The sequence below is a fragment of the Heterodontus francisci genome, chromosome 42 (assembly GCF_036365525.1).
Source record: "Heterodontus francisci isolate sHetFra1 chromosome 42, sHetFra1.hap1, whole genome shotgun sequence".
In the NCBI taxonomy this organism is placed as follows: Eukaryota; Metazoa; Chordata; class Chondrichthyes; order Heterodontiformes; family Heterodontidae; genus Heterodontus; species Heterodontus francisci.
Window position 1 is genome coordinate 6,712,176 of NC_090412.1, and position 20,706 is coordinate 6,732,881.

Genomic DNA, 20,706 nt, shown 5'->3' on the forward strand with positions numbered 1-20,706 from the left:
ACATTGAGTGAACTGTTGGTACCTGTTGCACCTCAGGAGACAGATCGCCCCAAGGCATAAATTTTGGGCCTCGACCAACAATAACTTTCACTTACATAGTACCTTTACCATAGTAAAACATCTCATGGTGCTTCACATGAGTGTTATCAAACAAAATTTGACACTGAGCCACATAAGGTGATATTATGGAAGGTGACCAAAAGCTTGGTCAAAGAGGTAGATTTTAATGAGAATCTTAAAGGAGGAGAGAGAGGCAGGGAGGTTTAGGGAAGGAATTCCAGAGTTTAGGTCGAGGCAGTGAAAGCGTGGCCACCAATGCTGGAGCAGTTAAGACCAGGGATATGCAAGAGGCCAGGATTAGAGGAGCCCAGATATCTCAGAGGGTTGTGGAGCTGGAGGAGATTATAGAGATAAGGGGGGAGGGATTTGAAAACCAGGATGGGAATTTCAAAATCAGTATGTTGCCGGAATGGTAATAGCCCTCAGGTAAGTCCCAGGGAAAGAAGTGTGAGAAAGGAAGGGGGTGGATCGTGGGGTGGCAGCAATCCCCGGGACTGCTGCAGAGCTGGAAGGAACCTCCTCCTGGCTGCTCATCGAACGCATTGTTGCAGCTTAGCCATAGCTTCCCAGCACCTGCTCCACTCATGCAATTCAAGAGAGGAGTCTTAAAACAAGCATTAAGACCCCTCATTTACATATATGAGACCTTGCATCTATTTTAGGCAACCACCAGGAGTGCCTGAAAAATCAGCCAATCCAATCTAGGGATGGTGTTGAGACTGGGAGACAGTGCCATGAATTTGGTAACGAGAACAGAAAATGCTGGAAGCAGGTGAGGCAGCATCTGTGGAGAGCGAGGGAGACAGCGTTAATGTTCGAGGTGAATGACCTTATGTCAAGCATGGCATTGGAGCTTTTTGACCACGTTCTACGCCCAAAATACAGAGCAGGGTCCAATTTCATCACCCCCTCCCCCACCTCTTTTGAGTGATTGCTTCAAATCTATTTACAGGCAAGTTCCTATACTCAACTTTGTTTTGTGGGGTAGCTAGAAGGTGCGGAAGGGTGTGGTGAGACCGGGGACTTCAGGAAGGAAATTCCGGAGTACGGGAACACGTGAGCCCGAGGAAGAAATGATGGAGTTGAAAAGGAAATAAAACTCACTCTCAGCAAGGTCTGAAGAGATTGGTCTTTTCGTGTTCATGGATGTGGGTTCAGGATGTTGTCTCTGTCTTGCCAGGATTCTGACTTACTGACTATCTCCATCTCAGATGAAAATGATAATAGACCCCTGTTTACCCAGACGTCATATCAAGCTGAAATTCCCGAGAACCCTGAAGCAGGTAGGTCTGTAGTTGCAAGCAATGAGCAGACTGAATCTTCGAAGTAAAATTCCTCTACTTTTACTTAGATTAAATTGCCTTCCAAGACAGCTTTAGCGAAAGCCCACTTGACATTTTCAATCCTGCGCTTTCCCTCATTGGTTATGAGCACACGTGATACTTACTGCTCAGTTCTGCCCCATTTAATTCTGCATTTTGTGGGATCAAGATCATCGAGAATCTCCGCTGCAGATACTTCTGTTAAGTTATGAGGAAAGATTACATAAACTAGACCTGTCATAGCCTGAAATATGGAAGGTTAACGGGTGATTTGATTGAGAAAAGAAAAAATGGCTTGTATTTCTTTAACGCCTTTCACCACCTCTGGATTTCCCAAATCACTTTACAGCCAATGAAGTGTAGTCTGTGTTGTAATGTGTGATTGAAGTTTTTAGGATTTTAAAGGGAATTGATGAGAGAGAAACCTTTTCCACTTTTAGAGGAGAGAACCTTAGAATCAGAACCAGTCAATTCAGGAGAGAAGTTAGGAAATACTTCTTCATGTAAAAGGTGGTAAAAGTGTAGAAGTCTCTCTCATTTAAAAAAAAAGCAATAGATGCTAGCTCGATAAATAATTTAAAACCAGAGATCAATAGGTTTTACCTAGTCAAGAAATATGGAGGCAAGGGGGATAAGTGGAGTTCGGATACAGATCAGCCATGATCTGATTGATTGGCGGAACAGGTTTGAGGGGCTGAATGGCCTACTCCTGTTCCTAACTCCCAAGCATAAACCAGCCAAAGCTTCATTTCTGTTAGAGAATTACTTCTTTTCCTAACAGGAAAGACTTGCATTTATATAGCACCTTTTACGTCCTCGGGGCATCGCGAAACGTTTTACAGCCAATGAAGTGCTTTTTGAAGGATAGTCAGCGTTGTAGGAAACGTGGACAGCAAGATCCCACAAACAGCAATCTGATAATGACCAGATAATCTGTCCTAGTGATGTTGGTTGAGGTGGATAAATATCAGCTAGTACACTGGGGAGAACACTGCATCTCTTCAGATTAGTACCATAGGATCTTTTCAGTCCACCTGAGACAGGACCTTGCAGAACCTCTAACAGTGCAGCCAAGGGATAGGAAGATTCCAGCAATGTTGGTTCCATTTTGAAGAGCAGGAGAGTGCTGGCCAAAATTAACCCCTGAACTAGCATCAGTGGATATGCTATTCTCTAGTTCTGCATTGAGGCGTTGGCATAGATTCTTTACCCAAGTCTCTGGAGTGGGGTTTGAACCCACAACCTTCTAACTTAGAGGCAAGAGTGTGCTACCCACTGAGCCACAGCTGAACATGGGGTCCAAGTAATTATCTACCTCGTGAAGGAACTCTGCAAATGGACAGATTCAAACAAAGGGAAACCCAAGACTTGAAGCTCTATCCTACTTGCCCATGCTATTATCCTAAGAATTGGTTTCAAAGATATGACTAGTCGTCCAAAACATAACTGTTTAAAAGTTAATGTGTCACTGACTGAAACCAAAGCATCTTAACTCGTTGTTTCATCTCTAGGTAAACAAATCACAGTGACAAATGGGCCCATTTTAGCCTTCGATAATGATGAAGGACCAAATGCTGTGGTCAGTTATCGATTACAGGGTAACTGGACTGAATTGTTCACTGTGGACAGAAACACCGGTGAGTTATCCCCCTTCTGTTATACAGAGCGAGAAAGGAAGATTTTTGTTCAATAGTGCTCAACACATCCTGAAGAAATATCTTCAAGTATTTTACATCTAGGAAATTATTCTGAAGCCTACTGACTGTTAAAAGGACAAATGTGGCAGTCAGTTTGCTTGCAAACAGCAATGAGACAAATGACTAGGCAATCTCTTTCAGGCAGCATTAGCTGAGGGACCATCAGAGAGTTTAATCTGTGTTTACTATCTCGTGCAAAGGACAGCATCTCCAACAGGTCAATGGAAATAAAAAAATATTGGAGACAGATGGAAAACAGACTGATGACTTGCTATCGGCCGTTTTACTCTGGCACAAGACCAAGATCGACCCCTTTGAGTTTCATAGAGTCATAGTCATTTACAGCACAGAAGGAGGCCATTCAGCCATCAAGTCCATGCCAGCTCTCCACGGAACTATGCAGTCAGCCCCACTCCCCGGCTCGATCCCCGTAGCCCTGCAAGACCATTTCTCTTAGGTGACCACCCAACTTCCTCTTGAAGTCATTGATCTTCTCCACTTCCACCACCCTTGTGGGCAGCGAGTTCCAGGTCATTACCACCCGCTGTGTAAAAAAGAAAGTGCTTCCTCATTCCCCCTGCATCTTTTGGCCACAACTTTAATCTGTGTCCCCTCGTCCTTGTACCATTTGTTAATGGAACAGCATTTCCTTGTCTAACTTATCTAAGCCTGATATAATCTTGAACACTTCTAATAAATCTCCCCTCAATCTCCTTTGTTTCAAGGACAACAAACTCGACTTTTCCAACCTAACCTTTTAACTAAAATCCTCCAATCCTGGAACCATTCTGGTAAATCTCCTCTGCACTCTCTCAAGGACCCTCACATCCTTCCTAAAGTGTGGCGACCAGAACTGGACACAATACTCCAGTTGGGGCCTAACGAGGGCTTTATAAAGGTTCGGCATGACTTCCCTGCTTTTGTACTCAGTGCCTCTATTTATGAAGCCCAAGATCCCATATGCTTTACTAACCACTCTCTCAATATGTCTACCATCGTCAAAGATCGATGCACATGCGCTCCCAGGTCCCTCTGTTCCTGCACACTCTTTAGAACTGTGCCATTAAGTATATTTTGCCTCTCTTTATTCCTGCTGCCAAAATGTATAACTTCTCCATTTCACACTCAGTTTCTGTTGGAAACTCCACACCCAGGCCCAGTTAGGATCAAAGGATTATGCAGGTCTGGAAGAGGCCATGTGGCTACACCAAAGTTTGAAAAGTACTCGTCTGTATTCTATTCTTCTGTGATTCATACCCCCCCTCAATGGATTTCTGTGCCCCATCAGGAAATTGAATTCCAGCTTCCAACATGGTTCTCAATCGTTCAAAGGCAGAGCTAAAATCTTCAGGGATTTGAACCTCAGTGGGCATATGACCATTGGGTGTTATGTTCAGGACCCTAAACATTGGGTCATTCCAACACTCCATCCCAACAAAAATATTGCATCAAAAGAAAAGTTACATTTGGTTAGTTTTCCAGTAGTAAAAGTCCAAGCAGAAGAGACTGTGCAGTGAAGGGAAATTCCCTAGGATGTGCGTTGGGGAGGTTTGGTTTATATGGGTGGGATTTAAAGAAAAACTCAGCCTTGAAAAGAGGCCAATAACAGGAGACTTTATTGAGGCTGATGAGAAACTAAGCAAATCTGGAGCTGTCGACTGCTGGACAAAGGAACAAAGCCACAACCTAGTTCAAGGCAAGTTGAGGACTGATGCCAGGAACATGCACACTGAGAAATCCTTTGAAAAGGAAGGAGGCCAGAACTTCTGTTTGTTCAAGAGGTGGGATTGTAGATTCCAAAGAAGTATGAAGTATATGGATGAATGGACTGTACTTTGTGAGGAAACAGTTAAGATGGCGCAACTTCTTAACAATTAGAGCAGAATATTCACTAAAATATATTGCATTTTGGAAGTGGAATTGTTTTTTATTTGCCTCCTGGTTTTGCTGAGATTTTGTATGATGATCTTATCTATCTCAGACGAATGTGATGAGTTTAATTAATGCATTTGATGATTTTGTCCTTGAAACATTTTCCAGGGATTGTTTCTGTGGCACCAGGAAATATCATTGACAGGGAGTCATTACCCACCGCAAGTCTGGAGTTCACCTTGATAGCAGAAGACATTGGTCTACTGAAGAGTGTGGCTGGGCTTGTAGTAGCAGTCCTGGATCAAAATGACAACAGGCCAGTCTTCACCTCTCCTTTATTGACAGTCCACGTTCAGGAAAACAGCCCCTCAGGTGAAATAAGTTATTATCGGGTCATAAATGTCAATGAACTGTTAACTGCTGTTGCTAGATAGACAAATGTCAGATAGCTTGGAAGCAATAGTTTGGAGAGCTAGAAATTCCCCACATTCAATGTGTACTCAGTTGGGCAAATATTGCATGGGACAAGGCAGAATGTCTCAAATGTCCTTTGTGTTTGGACACTCTTTGAGTGATTCCTTGATGCTACTAGAAAATTGGCAGGCTATAATCCTCTTCCTTCCCTTTCCCCATCCCACTTTCTCCTATTTATCCTTGCACCTGTATCCTCTGTTTTCTTCTCTAGTTTGGTTTATTTAATATTGCTGCCTAATGTGAACAGTGGCACTTGCAATCATGGACTGAGCTATCAAACACTCGCATCTGACACATTGCAAAGCTCATGGTAAAAGCTCACAAATGGTCCACCCCACCCTCTTGGAGCATAAAGCAGCATCGTTCTTTTAAAATCTCCTTGCTGAAGGTTTGGGTGGCTAATGGCTCCATGATATCTGGGAGCTGGATCTAAGTCTGGCCAGACTGATGGGATGTACACCTCTTTGCTGGCTGTAAGGATCCCAAATGAAATTAATTTGGAAAATCTCCACCTGGTTCCCTGTGATAATCATTCTAATTCAGCCTGTAATTCAGCACAAAAAATTGGGAGTCTGAATCAAAGAGGTCACAAAAAGGAAGGTACAGGACATGTCCGGTTTGTGTAATACAGTGCAGAGGGCTGTTTGGTTAGCAATTGGCAATGTTGATGCGACTAGGAAGCACTTGATCCTTGTACTAGCTCCAAAAGTGGGAATGTGTTCCATTTTCTTTTCTAGCATTGCTTATGTGAAACACAAGAAAAGGGAAGGAAAACAACAGAACACATGCTCATTGGCACCAGGCTCAGGGGGTTGAACATTATCTGTACAATACTCATTTTTTTTTTGTCTTGGTTTAAGTTCAGTGTTCTTTTCCTCTAAATCTTTAAAAATATGTGCATTTGCGGTCACTCAACATCTCGAAGTAGAAGTGCCATCCAATATCTTATGCTAAATCTTGCAAAACAGTCTTCCTCATGCAAACCACACACACAAAATTATTTTCAGCTCTTATGATTGAGTGGCCAAATTCACTGCAAGATGCAGCACGGAGTGAGACAGATTGCAAAGGTCCCGGTTTGGTTCCTGAGTCTGCTGGTATTGTCTAGAGTGTTACTGGCAAAGCTACAATCAACTTTCAGCATCCCTGGGCTGACTGGAAGATATGACCAGGATTTCCATTCCTGAATGGGACAGCATCAATGCCCATCTCTTATCCTGCTTGCATTCACTGCCTAGGCAAACACCTGAGAATGGTGACTTACAGAAGACTATGGGCTCCTACAGATCCAAAGTTGGATAGAATTCCCCCGCACCATCCAATCTTCCTTCAGTTTCCCCTGTGCCAACCGCCGTCATTGGCTGAGACGGTACGAAGGTCCTCTGACTCCAAGCCTTGAATGTCACTTTGAGACCAGCTGATCAGAGTTAGGAAAGTGGGCCTCCGGTCTGTCTAATTTACTGTCTTTTGCTGTTTGTGAGTGGGGAACCTTTGCTCAGAACTTCCTAATTGGAGCACAGCTTTGAGCAGTAATCAGCATGTGAGGAGTCAATGATACAGGCCCATATTCCATCTGACAATGACATAACTGCATTGGGATTCCTATATATAATCCTTCTTAGGACAATTATTCTTACATAAACTGGAAATAGGGTCTTCTTTTAAGATAGTGGGATTGACAGAAACAAATAAAAGAATTGCATTTTCTCGTAAAAATCCAAACGCGAGAAACCAGTTTCTTGTGAGAGAATTTTCCTTGGTCTGAGAAGACAGATACATTGCAGTACCTTTTTGTGTTGTAGGTTTTAGTGTTGGCCAGGTAACAGCCACAGATGCAGATGTTGGTCTGAACCAGCAACTGAGCTACCGAATAGAGGGAGGTGCCCAGGATAAGTTTATCATTGACCCCCGCCGTGGAGTTATCAAAGTGGCCAATGGAGTAACTGTAGACCGAGAGGAAAGAGGCTCCTACGCACTCACTGTGGTAGCAATGGATCATGGTACCCCATCATTGTCAGCAAGTGCTACTGTGAATATTGTAATTGATGATATTAACGATTGCAGACCCGAGTTTATTAACCCTGTCCAGACTGTAAGCATCAGTGAGTCGGTGACTGTTGGTGCCACCATAGCAAACATTACAGCTACAGATCGGGACCTCAACCCCCAGCTGGAGTATTACATCATCGAGCTTGTTGCTAAAGATGACACAGATGAAGAGGTACAACAACAGCAAAGGGCCTTTGACATCAATTTTCAGACAGGTAAATCTTAAACACAGGCTTGCCAAAAAAAACCCACAACAATTGTTAAAAACGTCAAGTCTTTCTTTTGCTTTAAGTATCAGTTTGCTGGACTGGTAATGAAGAGAAGTCTGATTCATTGGTGATAGGTCAACTGATTGTGATTGTGCTGCTGTCTGGTCTTCGTCCCCTGGCAAAGGGAGCTGTAGTTCCTTTTGATTATATTTCACTTCTGCCAAGCTTCTGGAGTGCTCACTCCTGGTTCAACTACCCATTTCTCATTCCACAGGAGTATGGAAACATGATTCATGCTCCAGTTGTTTGTTTCAAGAGTTTCTATTCCATCAAAGAAGTTCACAACATAAAAACGAGGAGCAGGAGTAGGCCACTCGGCCCCTCAAGCATGCTGTATCATTAATAAGCTCATGGCTGAACTTCTACCTCAAATCCACTTTCCCGCCCATTCCCCATACCTCTTGATTCCCTTAGTATTCAAAAATCTATCGATCTCAGTCTTGAATATACTCAACGACTGAGCATCCACAACCCTCTGGGGTAGAGAATTCCAAAGATTCACCACCCTCTGAGTGAAGAAATTCTCCACATCTCAGTCCTAACTCATCGACCCTTTGTGCTGCGACTATGACCATAGTTCTAGATTCTAGTTCTGGTATATCTTGGGCTTATTGTACCAACTAAGATCTGGGGTCTTGCAGGAATGTGATTCGATATTCACGCTGGTACCGCACTCACTAATTGGTATAAGAATTTGCCATCAGTGATATGCAAGGAACTGAAGCAATTAAACTGCCTGTTCCATGAACACAGCAAGAGCACCTCAGTCAACAGGGCTACTCACTCTGCATCAACTATGGGCAACGCCACCTGCTAACATGTAGCTTTCATCCACATCATTTCCCCCTATTTAATCAAAGGATCAGAAAGAGTGTCAGATTCCAGAGGGACTGTAACTTGGGTGGTCCCTACAGCTAGCCTCTGTATCCTGCCCTCAGAAGAATGCTTTTGAAGGTTTTGCAAGGGGGAGAGAAATGAATGGACAGCTTAATGACCAAAGATGTAATGATTCAAAGATCTGCCTGCAGTGGGCAGGTGGAGTGGAGCAATCCCTTTACTCTTGAGAATAAAGATCACGTTTACATATTGAAATTTTCGCAATAAAGCAGAGGTGCCCAATATACTTTGGTTTTACAAAAGCATCAGGGAATTAAGTATAAAACAGGTGCAGGAGACTAAATGGGCATTTGAGGTAGTTTTCTCACTATTGACTCACAGCACTTACTGGTATTAAAGGGACATCCCTCAATTCTGATACTCTGGTGGACCTGTTCTGGTTGCACCAGCTTCCTTGGTGTCCTTTTGGACATTTCAATATCCTTGATAGAATGTGGCATTTTTCAAAGCCTTAAACCCCCGCCCCCCCACCCCCCCATCTATTCATAATATGGTTCTATAGTCCTACCCATCCCCTAGACTCCACAGAGCATGTTACCTTTTGCCCTTCAAACATTGCAGTTCTCCACTCTCAGACCCTTTGTCCAATATAATAAAGGACCACTTTCGTGCAAAGTGCCTGGCATTATCTAACTCAGGTTTCCCTTGTGCCAGCATTACATTGTACTGGTGACGTTAGGAAGCTCGGGCTGATGACAAAGGTAGGTACAGCCTTTGAACTAAAAGTTTAGGTGGTTTATTAATTTTAGAACTTCATCACTGGTTTTGTAGAATTACTGCAGTAATCTATTGGTGAGGATTATGTATAGATTTTTAGTGACTGATGAATGCTTTAAAAACTACTTCAATGGCTGTAAAACACTTCGGGGAGTCCTGAAAGGCTCTATATAAATGTCAGTTCTTTGCTTCTTTATTCTGATAGTTATTGCCCTGTTTCTTGGTAGTACTTGGAAACAGGAGCAGGACATACTGTCCCTCAAACCTGCTGCACCACTTAATAACATCGTGACTGATACCCTCCCCCACCAAATTGAGGCTAAAATCAGCTTCTTACCCCATATGCTACAAACCCGTAGCTAACCATTGGCGAGAGAGAAAAGTTAACTGACAGGGCACCCATCGAGATGCTTCACTCCAGCAATTTCTGGGTCATTATGAAAACCAAGAGGGTGTATGTGTTTTAACCAATGAATAGCGATACACTGAAGCAGCAATGGGTTCTCCTTGCGAGAGGCATTTAAGGCAGCATAGAGGGAGCTTGATCCAACAAAACCTCTGAAGGAGAAGGGTGATAAAATGGCGCGATTTTAATTTGGTGCGCAAATTTTCCTTTGTGCTGGTTGACCTGTTGACCCCTTAGAGCTGTTAACTCCATGGACTATTTCTGAGCTGCATCTAATGCCCACTTGGTATTATTCAAATAATCTGTTCTTGACGTATTTGAGGTTTACATGGTCAGTGCAGTTTTAAAAATGAATAATCCTGTGATAGGAAATCCAAGCAAGCTAGTTCAAAAATAATGAAGACTGCCCAGAGAGAGAGGGCGATTTTGGATTCTTGTACCAGCGTCTATTTTTGAACGTTGGATTAAATCCTCTTTGCGTCCAGATCATCCATCACAATGATAAGCCTCCTTCCCAAGGAAGGAAAGAATAAACACTGTTACTTACACAACATTCAGTGATTGCAAACTTCGCTCTAAGTCCAGGGAACATTTTTCCAACTAACAAGCTTGCTATTTCTTGTCCAGGTGCTGTGTTTGTAAGAACCCCTTTGAATCGGGAGCTGGTAGCTGTCTACGAACTCACTATATCAGTACATGACAATGCTAGTGATGTAATCAGACATTCTGTCAGTGTTCCCAATGGTAAGATTTTCTCATTCAATTTAAAAGTAGCCACTCCAGGACAGCACTGTTTAGGTAGGATGTGACATCTCTCAATTCCTGATCAATACTCTGTCCAGTTTAGCTATGGAAGTGAAATGCTTCTGTAGATGATGACAGCTACTATTTTAGAATAAAACTTTGCGTTTAAAGAATAAAACTTTCCTGTTAGAAAAGTACTTTCTATATAAATATTGTAGCTTAGTTAGACGACTGCTGATTGAGGTCTTGTGTAATCAGCTATGTCCTTGGTGAATTGAGGAGGCATGCTGACATTCTTGTTATCTTATGTTTTATGGAGGTTAGGTATGGTGTTATCAACGTGGAGATAGGAGTAGAACAGATAGTTGCTAGGCGAGAGATAACCGACATTATTGATAGGAAGTCCTATTCAAGGATGTTCAAATTATATAAGCCAGAGCTCGGAGGTTAGATGTTAGAATATTCTTGAAGCAAATTGGAAATGCTACAGGTAAGACCCTACGAGATTGATCACCTGGAACCTTGTGTTATTAGTCAGGTTGTATGTTTAACTGTTTAATTACAGCCACTGCAATTGAAATTCTTTATGCTGGGTTGGAATTTCTTTAATATTTATAATAAACATAGATTCTTTGGAACAAGCCTCCCTCTAGTCTTTCAGGTATGACAGAATCGAATCTCATATATTTAAGACACAAGGGAAGGCTTCAAGTCCTGGAGATGGTGCAGAGAACAGTCTTAGGGCTGATCCGTAGCAACCAAATGACTAAATTAAGAGAAAGAACTAGAAATTTGGGCTTTTGCATCTCGAAAGGTGAAAGGTAAATGGTGGAGATTATCGCAAAGGTAAATTGGAGCGTCGCCATCACATGAGCGCCAAGAGGCTCAGAATCCAACTGGTGCGAGACAGTTTTAGGAATGAAGTCAGGAAGTTCATTACGTAAAGAGCAATCAATAATTAAAATGGACTTTCAAGGAGGATTGTAGAGAGGATAGCCCTGTGATTATTTAAGGAGCAGTTGGATGTGTTGGACTGTATGTTAGTTCTGTACGGTGGAAAGCAAGTTCAGGACTGAAATCAGGAAGTTTATCACCTAACGCTTGACTATGGGGATTGGGTGTGATACCGTGAGATTGGGGGAATGGGGAGAACATCAGAAATTGGAATAGGAGTAGGTCGTACAGTCCTTCAAGCCTTCTCTGCCATTCAGTAAGATCATGGCTGATATCAACTCCTCTTTCCCATCCCTTCCCCAAATCCCTTGATTCCTTTAACAGAATTATTAATCTTATTTAAATCTATATATTTCTTTGGACTATTTCAGCAAAGCTGACAGTGAATGTCCTGGATGTTAATGACAATCCTCCCCGCTTCAGACCATTTGGCGTGAATATTTTCACTGAAAGGATTCTGGAAGGGGCAATAGCCGGGACAACGCTGCTCTCTGTATCAGCCGTAGATCCTGATAAAGGCCCCAATGGACTGATCAACTACGAGCTCCTGAACCTTCCTCCCGGGGATTACATCAGACTGGAGGATCCTGCAGCAGGTGAGCATAGGGGAGAAAGTTCTATCAATCTTCGATGTCAGCACACTTCCCATCAATGAACACCATCTGTCACAGTTTTGTCCACTCACTTAATCTGTCAATGTCCTTTTCCATCTTCCTGCTCCCACCTACCCTATTTTACTGCTGCCAAACTTGGTGTCATCTTTAAACTTGGATATATGAGTACATCGATATCTGCAGAGATCCCATTGACTCTGTCAATATTTACTGGGATCCAGCATAGAAGTAGTTTGAAAGCTTATGGTTTAAGCACCAGCTGGGATTGATGCACTGCAGAGCTGATGTTATGTGAGCAATTATCTTTAATAAACACTCTTTCCACACCCTCTACCCACCCCCTCCCTCACCTCGTACACTCCCCCACTCCGTCCCATTCCCACTTCTCCCCGCAGGGAAAATAGTTGCAAGCCGGACAGTGGATTACGAAGAGGTTCAGTGGCTGAATTTCACAGTGCGAGCAGTGGATCACGGATCGCCACCTCGATCTGTAGAGGTTCCGGTTTATTTACAGATCAAGGACGTCAATGATAACAACCCTGTCTTTGTGCAGTCTTCCTACCAGGTAACTGTGCCATCCCATAATGGACAGTGAGTAGCTCCGGATGCTAGAAGATGTAACTCATGACCAATCTGTGGTGTGCAAGGAGCAGGAGTAGGCCATTCGGCCCCTCGAGCCTGCTGTGCCATTCAGTACAATCATGGCTGAACTCCACTTTCCTGCCCTATCCCCATGTCCCTTGTTTCCCCCAGTGCCCAAAATCTATCGACCTCTGCCTTAAATATGCTCATCGACTGAATATCCACAGTCCTCTGGAGTAGAGGTGAGTGAAAAGACTTCTCATCTCAGTCCTAAATGGTTGACCCCATACCCTGAGACCATGACCCCTAGTTCTAGACACTGCAGCCATACGATATCTCTGATCCACAGTGCACCCTGTGACGTAGATCTTGACTTTGTGCGATAGCGTAAAATGAATTATAGTGAATCAGCAGCCATCCCTCCCGGCTATTGAAGTCAGAATGGATCGGCCACTCGGGCTGGATGTTACCAAGCCCTCGACATTGTGATCTATGGCGGAGGGGGTGGGGTGGGCCTGAAGATGGCTCTAGTTGAGGCCTGCCACAGACCTCGATGCTGGTAGGGCCCGGCCCGATCCTCCCCTGCAGCGGCAAGGCTCCGTGGCGGCCCCCACCGCTGGGTGACGTGAAACTACTTAACATATGTTAATCAAGTGAATGGATAAATTACAATACACACACCTGGAATCCCGAGGGCCCACCATGATCTTCAACACGGTGGACGGCACTCCCACGCCTTCCATTCCCCGACCGTGACACTGGTGGGGAGGAGGGTAAGATTTTCAGTGTTGGGGGGTGGGGGGGCGTTTGGAAGAGGCTCTAATACACGTAATGGGTGTAGGGGATGGTGGGAAGGGTTGAAGTTCAAATTGTGTGCAGTCTGGGGGGGGAGGGAGCGCGGGGGAGAAGTCACATTTAAAGGTTAAGTGTTTTGTGGGGGGGGAAGGGCAATTAGTTATTGGGGAGGGTGGGAAAGGGACGTTAGAAATTTATTCATTTAATTTTGGGGGGATATTTCTTTAAAAATTTAAATATGTCGGCAGGGCTGGCAGCCCTTTAAAAAATGGCACCTGAGCCTGTGCACAGGCAGCTGATGCCATTGTCGGGCAGGGATGGACAGCCCCCCCCCACTCCCCTGCACAAGATTGGGGAGGGGGTGCGGTCACACCAGCCATTTAAATGAGCTGCCGCGCTTGAGATTTCAGTGGCTCTTTGGCGTGTGCAGATCGTCACTTCTTGAGCACGCCACTAAAATCAGCAACGGGCTTTTAAAATCCAGCCCGTAGAATGGGAATCGCACTCTCTGGCTCCTCACTGTGTATGCTTGGCATTTCCTGTACCACCATACAACCAGTAACTGCTACCACACAACTGGCAAAGAATCATCATCTCAGGGTAAGATGGACCTTTGCTGATGTTTGTAGCTTCCGATTGTTCACCCGCAATCTCGTGCTGCTGTTGTGTCGGATGTTGGCTCTAATTAACTTCTCTTCCTCTGACCTGCGCGCTGATACAGAAGCCAGTATTCGAAGATGTCTCCTTGGGCACGGTGATTCTCCAAGTTAGTGCCGAGGATGCAGATAATGACAGATTTTCCCAGATTGAATACAGCCTTGTGGATGGAGAGGGCCGGTTTGGAATCAGTCCCACATCGGTAGGGTCCATTTTATAAAGCATTTAAAACGATCTTTTAGAAAAAAAAATCATTCTGGGGATATGGGAGTCACTAGTGAGTTCAGTTTTTATTGCCCATTTCTAAATACCCTTGAGAAGGTGCTGGTGCGTGGCTTTCTTGAACAGCTGTAGTCAGTGTGGTGGAGGTACATGGGCAGTGCTGTTCCAACCCTCTGTGTATCAGCAATCTCATCATCACTGCTGGAAGACTTCCCCAATTGCTCTCTCTTGTGAAATTGTAAATGTGCTTTCACAATTGTGTTGAAGCAGCCAACGTCAGAAACAATATAACCAATGCATAGCAAACTGAAGCAATCTTAACCTCACAATTATGGATATGAATTCATGAGCTCATTCTGAGCTGTTGGTAATGTAGCCCCCATGTGCACCAACAGTTTACCTCCCCCGATGTGTTGTGGTCATGTTTCGGTCACAGTACTGTACTAACATCCCCGCGACCCCCCCCCTCCCCAAGGCAACGTGGGACATTGAGCTCAATAATCTCATTTTACCTATGAGTGACGCAGAATATACAGTACAGAAACAGGCCATTCGGCCCAACCAGTCCATGCTTCCATTTATACCCCATTCCACTTGTGGGCTAAGAGCAGGATAAATGACCATGGAAACTGCCAGATCATTAAAGTCATTAAACCCCAACTGGTTAACTAATGTCCTTCAGAGAACAGAACATACTACCCATACCTGGTCTGGCGTACACACCACTCCCATCCCTCACCGAGGGGTGCGGGGGGGGTGTTGGCTCGCAATTCCCTCTTAAGCAGTCCACTCTGTTGTGATCAATCGCTATAAAGAAGATCCACCACCATCTCCTCAGAACTATAGGGATGGGCAATGAATGTGGGTTTGCCCACGTCACGCACGTCCCAAAAACAATTTTTATAAAGTCACTCATAGCGTCTTGAACAAAGCTTTCTTTCTCCAAATTTTAACCTTAGGGTTCATATCTATTATATCTGTACCTAGATCATAGAATTATACAGCACAGAAACAGGTAATTTGGCCCATCGTGTCTGTGTCAGCTCTTCAAAAGAGTTATTCAGTTCTTCCCACTTCCCTGCTCTTGCCCCATAACTCTGCACATTTTTTCCCTTCAAGTATTTATCCAATTCCCTTTTGAAAGTTACTATTGAATCTGCTTCCACCGCCCTTTCAGGCAGCACGTTCCAGATCACAACAACTCACTGCTTAAAAGTCTTTCACCTCATGTCACATCTGGTTCTTTTGCCAATCATCTTAAACTGTATTCTCTGGTTACCGACCTTCCTGCCAGTGGAATCAGTTTCTCCTTATTTACTCTATCAAAACCCTTCATGATTTTGAACACCTCTATCAAATCTCCCCTTAGCCTTCTGTGCTCTAAGGAGAACAATCCCAACTTCTCCAGTCTCTCCACATAACTGAAGATGTTGTAATCCCACATATTTAAATATGAAAGGAGCTATACTCATTTAAATAACTTGAAAGGGGCGGCACAGTGGCACAGCGGTTAGCACCGCAGCCTCACAGCTCCAGGGACCCGGGTTCGATTCTGGGTACTGCCTGTGCGGAGTTTGCAAGTTCTCCCTGTGACCGCGTGGGTTTTCGCCGGGTGCTCCGGTTTCCTCCCACAGCCAAAGACTTGCAGGTTGATAGGTAAATTGGCCATTGTAAATTGCCCCTAGTGTAGGTAGGTGGTAGGGAATATGGGATTACTATAGGGTTAGTATAAATGGGTGGTTGTTGGTTGGCACAGACTCGGGCTGAAGGGCCTGTTTCAGTGCTGTATCTATAAATAAATAAATAGTTTAGTAGATGTTAATTTTATGGAAAGCTTTTCAATTATGAAATTTCATGTTTCTGAGCTGTAAACAATGACGATATTGTAATGCAGAGTCACGTTCCATTGTATTAATAGGATTGAAAGAAATGTTTGTGTTAAGGTTATTGAAAGTGAGTGGAAGTTGTCACAATAATTAATTGTGCTCCTTTTTACATAAAGGGGAATATTTATATTCTGGCTGCACTTGATCGGGAGAAAAAAGATCACTACACACTAACAGCTGTTGCCAAGGACAACCCAGGTGATAATCCGAGTAATCGCAGAGAGAATGCCGTCCAGGTAACTCCCACACCTGCTGACAGGTGATTCCAGTTGTTTCGTGCTCTTGGCGTATCTACAAGGGCGAGTTCCGATTAAGTTAATTACCAAATAAAAATGATCCTTGGTAATCACGACACTGGGCGCTGGTCACTATACCTCAGGAAAGATATATTTGCCTTGGAAGGGTGCAGCGCAGATGCACCAGAATGACACTGAGGCTAAAAGGGTTAAATTATGAGGACAGGTTGTGTGGACAAGGCCTGTATTCCCTTGAGTATAGAAGATTAAGGGATGATCTAATTGAGGTGTTTACGATGGTTAAAGGATTTGATAGGGTAGATAGGGAGAAACTATTTTCTCTGCTGCGACATAACCTTAAAATTAGAGCTAAGCTGTTCAGGAGTGATGTCAAGAAGCACTTCTTCACACAAAGGGTCGCGGAAATCTGGCACTGTGTCCGCCAAAAAAGCTGTTGAGGTCGGGGGTCAATTGGAAATGTCAAAACTGAAATTGATAGCTCTAGGTTCGGCAAGGGCATTAAGGATGACAGAACGAAGTTGGTTAGATAGAGTTAAGTTACAACTTAGCCAAGATATAATTGAATGCCAGTACAGGCTCAAGGAGCTGAATGGGGTTCTCCTGTTTGTATGTTCATTGTCCAGGGCCTCAGCCTACCCTGTTCACGCAGTTGGCACTAGCCTCATATTCTCCTCTCTCATCATCTGGCCTGTGATGTTTTGTGCACCCTCTCCTCCCTTCATCTAACTTAGTAAGAGACGATTCAGTTGCCACAGTCCACTCTCTGGAACTCCATCCCAAAACCCTTCTGTCTCACCACCTTTCTATGTACCTCCATCTCAACATTCATCTTTTCAACCAAGCCTTCGTTCACCCCTCCCATCCCTCCCTCTATGGATCAACGAGCTTTCTCCTTCAACCTTCCAGTTGAAGTTAGAGGCAATGTAGAAGGTGCAAATTGTCATTTTGTGGGCAAACACAGCAGCCCCAGGGCACATAGCAACATCCCACAGACAGAGCACCCCTCCGACTGTGACAGAAACACAGGCACACACTCAGAAGGAAGCAAACGATTTTCAAGATAATTTAACGTTATATATTTTTTTAAATATGTGTATTTCTCAAACAATTAAAATGTTTGATTTTTCAAAGATGCTGCCATAGCCATCCAGGTGAGGCCTCCCCTATTACCCAGTACTTCAAAATAATATAAGTAAATTGAAAGAAAGTGTGACCTTGCACAGTGTGTTGCACTTTCAACATGGTCCTGGCTGCTCTCTAAGGTTCCAGAAACTTCAGTCCACATAAGTCTTCTGTCTATTAACAGAGACTATTGACATTTACCACAGGAAGGGACAAAATGTTCCAGAAAAGGTCTTAGTGTTATCTATTGCTGCCTTACCTTTCAGTATAATACTCAATCATTCTCATTAAATTTCACAGTGGCGCAGTGGTTAGCACCGCAGCCTCACAGCTCCAGCGACCTGGGTTCAATTCTGGGTACTGCCTGTGTGGAGTTTGCAAGTTCTCCCTGTGTCTGCGTGGGTTTCCTCCGGGTGCTCCGGTTTCCTCCCACAAGCCAAAAGACTTGCAGGTTGATAGGTAAATTGGCCATTATAAATTGCCCCTAGTGTAGGTAGGTGATGTGGTAGGAATATGGGATTAGTGTAGGATTAGTATAAATGGGTGGTTGATGGTCAGCACAGCCTCGGTGGGCCGAAGGGCCTGTTTCAGTGCTGTATCTCTAAACTAAAAATCCGCTCTTGGAACTTAAATAAAGATACAAGCCATCCAGTCTTTCACCTCCTTCGAATAATGACATTGTCCACTGGAACTACTAGGACTGGCATGCTGGGACCTCAGTTTAACAGCTTATGTGACTCTTTTTATTTGTTTCATGGGATGTGGGCGTCACTGGCTATGCCACCATGTATCGCCCATCCCTAATTGCCCTTGAGAAGGTGGTGACGAGCCGCCTTCTTGAACCGCTGCAGTCCATGTGGGGTAGGTACACCCACAGTGCTGTTAGGGAGGGAGTTCCAGGATTTTGACCCAGCGACAGTGAAGGAACAGCGATATAGTTCCGAGTCAGGATGGTGTGTGGCTTGGAGGGGAACTTTCAGATGGTGGTGTTGGCGTCACTCTGTATGTCACTCCCTCAGTGCGGCACTTAAGTGGCTCAGATTGTGATCTTGCAATTTGAAATGGGGCTGGAACCTACATCCTTCTGAGTTAGAGGCAAGAACGCAGCCAACTGAGCCAAGCTGGTACACCACGTATGTACGGCAGGTTCTACATCAACATGCAAACCACAAGTACAAGAGTCTCACATTCATCTCATTACTCATTAGCTCAACAGAAAATGGGCAGAAAAATCTCTAAAGAGGAAGTGTTAAAACCATGAGGTACTTACTGGGTGGCACAGTGCTGCAGAACTTTGCTCTTTAACCTCTGGCGTGAATCAGATCTAACCAAGACTGATCGGATGAAAATTTACTCTAACTTGAAGCTGCACTGATCTTGGGCGGAATGAAAGGAGCAGTCACAAGCAGTGAGCTTGGGAACATAAAGCCGTTCCTAATTTGCCACAACAGCGTACATTTATATAGTGCCATTAAGGTAGTAGAATGTCCCAAGGGGCTTCGCAGGAGAATTATCAAACAAAATTTAACACTGAGCCACATAAGGAGGACAGGTGACTAGGTCGAAGAGGTAGGTTTTAAGGGGCGTCTGAAAGGAGGAGAGAGAGGTTCAAGGGGGAATTCTGGAGCTCGGGGTCCAGGCAGCTGAAAGCACGGCCACCAATGGTGGAGCGATTAAAATTGGGGATGGTTAAGAGGTCAGAATTGGAGGAATGTGGAGAGATCAGAGAGTATTGCAGCACTGGAGGAGGTTACAAGAGATGGGGACAGAGGCGAGGCTGTTGAGGGATTTGACAGCAAGGGTGAGGATTTAAAAATTGAGTTGTTACTGTACTGGGAGCCAGTGTGGGCTAGCAAACACATTTAGCACAAAATTTAGCACATCACTTGTGGGAGCAATAAGAGTAGCCAAAGGTGAAATTAAGGTCAAAGACTAATTGCCAGATTTTGGCATGCCCTCTTCAAAATATTATCTACATTTTTATGTTCACTGAAAGCCTCGCCTCAAATGTTTTCTGCTGCTTGGCACTGACAGTAAACCAAGAACACACGATCGACCAATTCAAATAATATTTTAAAATGTTTCAAAATAAATTGAAGGGGACAGGATGCAGGAAGGTGCTCTTTCGACATAGTCCTTCCTATTTCCAAAGGTTCTTTCCTGTTCTAGAACATTCTTCCCACACCAGACTGCTGTCTGCAGATTGATGCATCACACAGGAATGGACACAGTAGCTAAATGGTGTCAGTGGGAGATTTAAAAATCACAAAGGTTGCTGGGTGAAAAAATACTTCATATTTTCCTCTTGATCTCTTGTCAATCATGAAATTCACTGCATATATTGAGCTTTCTGATAGGATGTAAAGTATCTGAGATAAATGCAGACTGTCGTAAGTGAGGACCTTACACTCCAAATCAACCCTTCCAGGTTTTAGCACTGCCGATACTTCCAGTTATTAATTTTAATAACTGGAAAATCAAGAGTTCTGAGCTCTGTATCCAATTCTCCGGAATCCCAGAAAACTTATCCAGTGACCTGTTTCAGTGCCAAACACGAGATCCCAAAAGACTATGGATGCTCTGTCAATTGGAGATTTCAAGAATCAGAGAACAGATAGCTGTGTAATGGTATAAAGGGAAAGGGAGCAAAGGCAGATAAATGGAGTTGAGATACAGGTCAGCCATAATCTAATTGAATGACAGAGCAGGCTCAAGGGGCTGAATGGCCTACTTCTGTTCCTGAAGTTACTAACTCAGGCACTAACTAAGATGTAGAAGGTCATCAGCTGCAGTCTTCCTGTTTTACCATTGGAACCTACCATAAGCAGTCAAGAGATTGAGGCCATCTGAACATATGAAGTAGGAGTAGGAGTAGCCCATTCGGTCCTCGAGCCTGGGCCACCATTCAATACGATCATGGCTGATCTTCTCGCTCAACTCCCCTTTCCCGCCTGTTCCCCATATCCCTTGTGTCACAAACTCTTATCAATCTCAGCCTTGCATGTACTCAATGAATGAACATTCACAACCCACTGGGCTGGAATATTCAAATATTCACAACCCTCTGAATGAACAAATTTCTCCTCATCTCAATCCTAAACGGCCAACCC

The 20,706-nt window shown here is 44.0% G+C and overlaps 1 protein-coding gene across 11 annotated transcripts in view; it reads left to right on the forward strand.

Moving 5' to 3' along the window:
* Positions 1 to 20,706, forward strand: part of cdh23 (cadherin-related 23) — a 658,884-nt gene that overhangs the window by 593,793 nt on the left and 44,385 nt on the right. For 8 of the 11 annotated variants that reach the window (XM_068020420.1, XM_068020419.1, XM_068020422.1 and 5 more), the window contains 9 exons: positions 1,241 to 1,343; positions 2,894 to 3,019; positions 5,120 to 5,323; positions 7,228 to 7,689; positions 10,391 to 10,507; positions 11,833 to 12,057; positions 12,471 to 12,640; positions 14,174 to 14,311; positions 16,334 to 16,453. In XM_068020420.1, the coding sequence (XP_067876521.1) occupies positions 1,241 to 1,343; positions 2,894 to 3,019; positions 5,120 to 5,323; positions 7,228 to 7,689; positions 10,391 to 10,507; positions 11,833 to 12,057; positions 12,471 to 12,640; positions 14,174 to 14,311; positions 16,334 to 16,453 (1,665 nt within the window). Of the gene's footprint in view, positions 1 to 1,012; positions 1,094 to 1,240; positions 1,344 to 2,893; positions 3,020 to 5,119; positions 5,324 to 7,227; positions 7,690 to 10,390; positions 10,508 to 11,832; positions 12,058 to 12,470; positions 12,641 to 14,173; positions 14,312 to 16,333; positions 16,477 to 20,706 lie in introns of those variants that run through there. The other 3 variants (XM_068020423.1, XM_068020425.1, XM_068020429.1) reach the window with 3 other exon arrangements.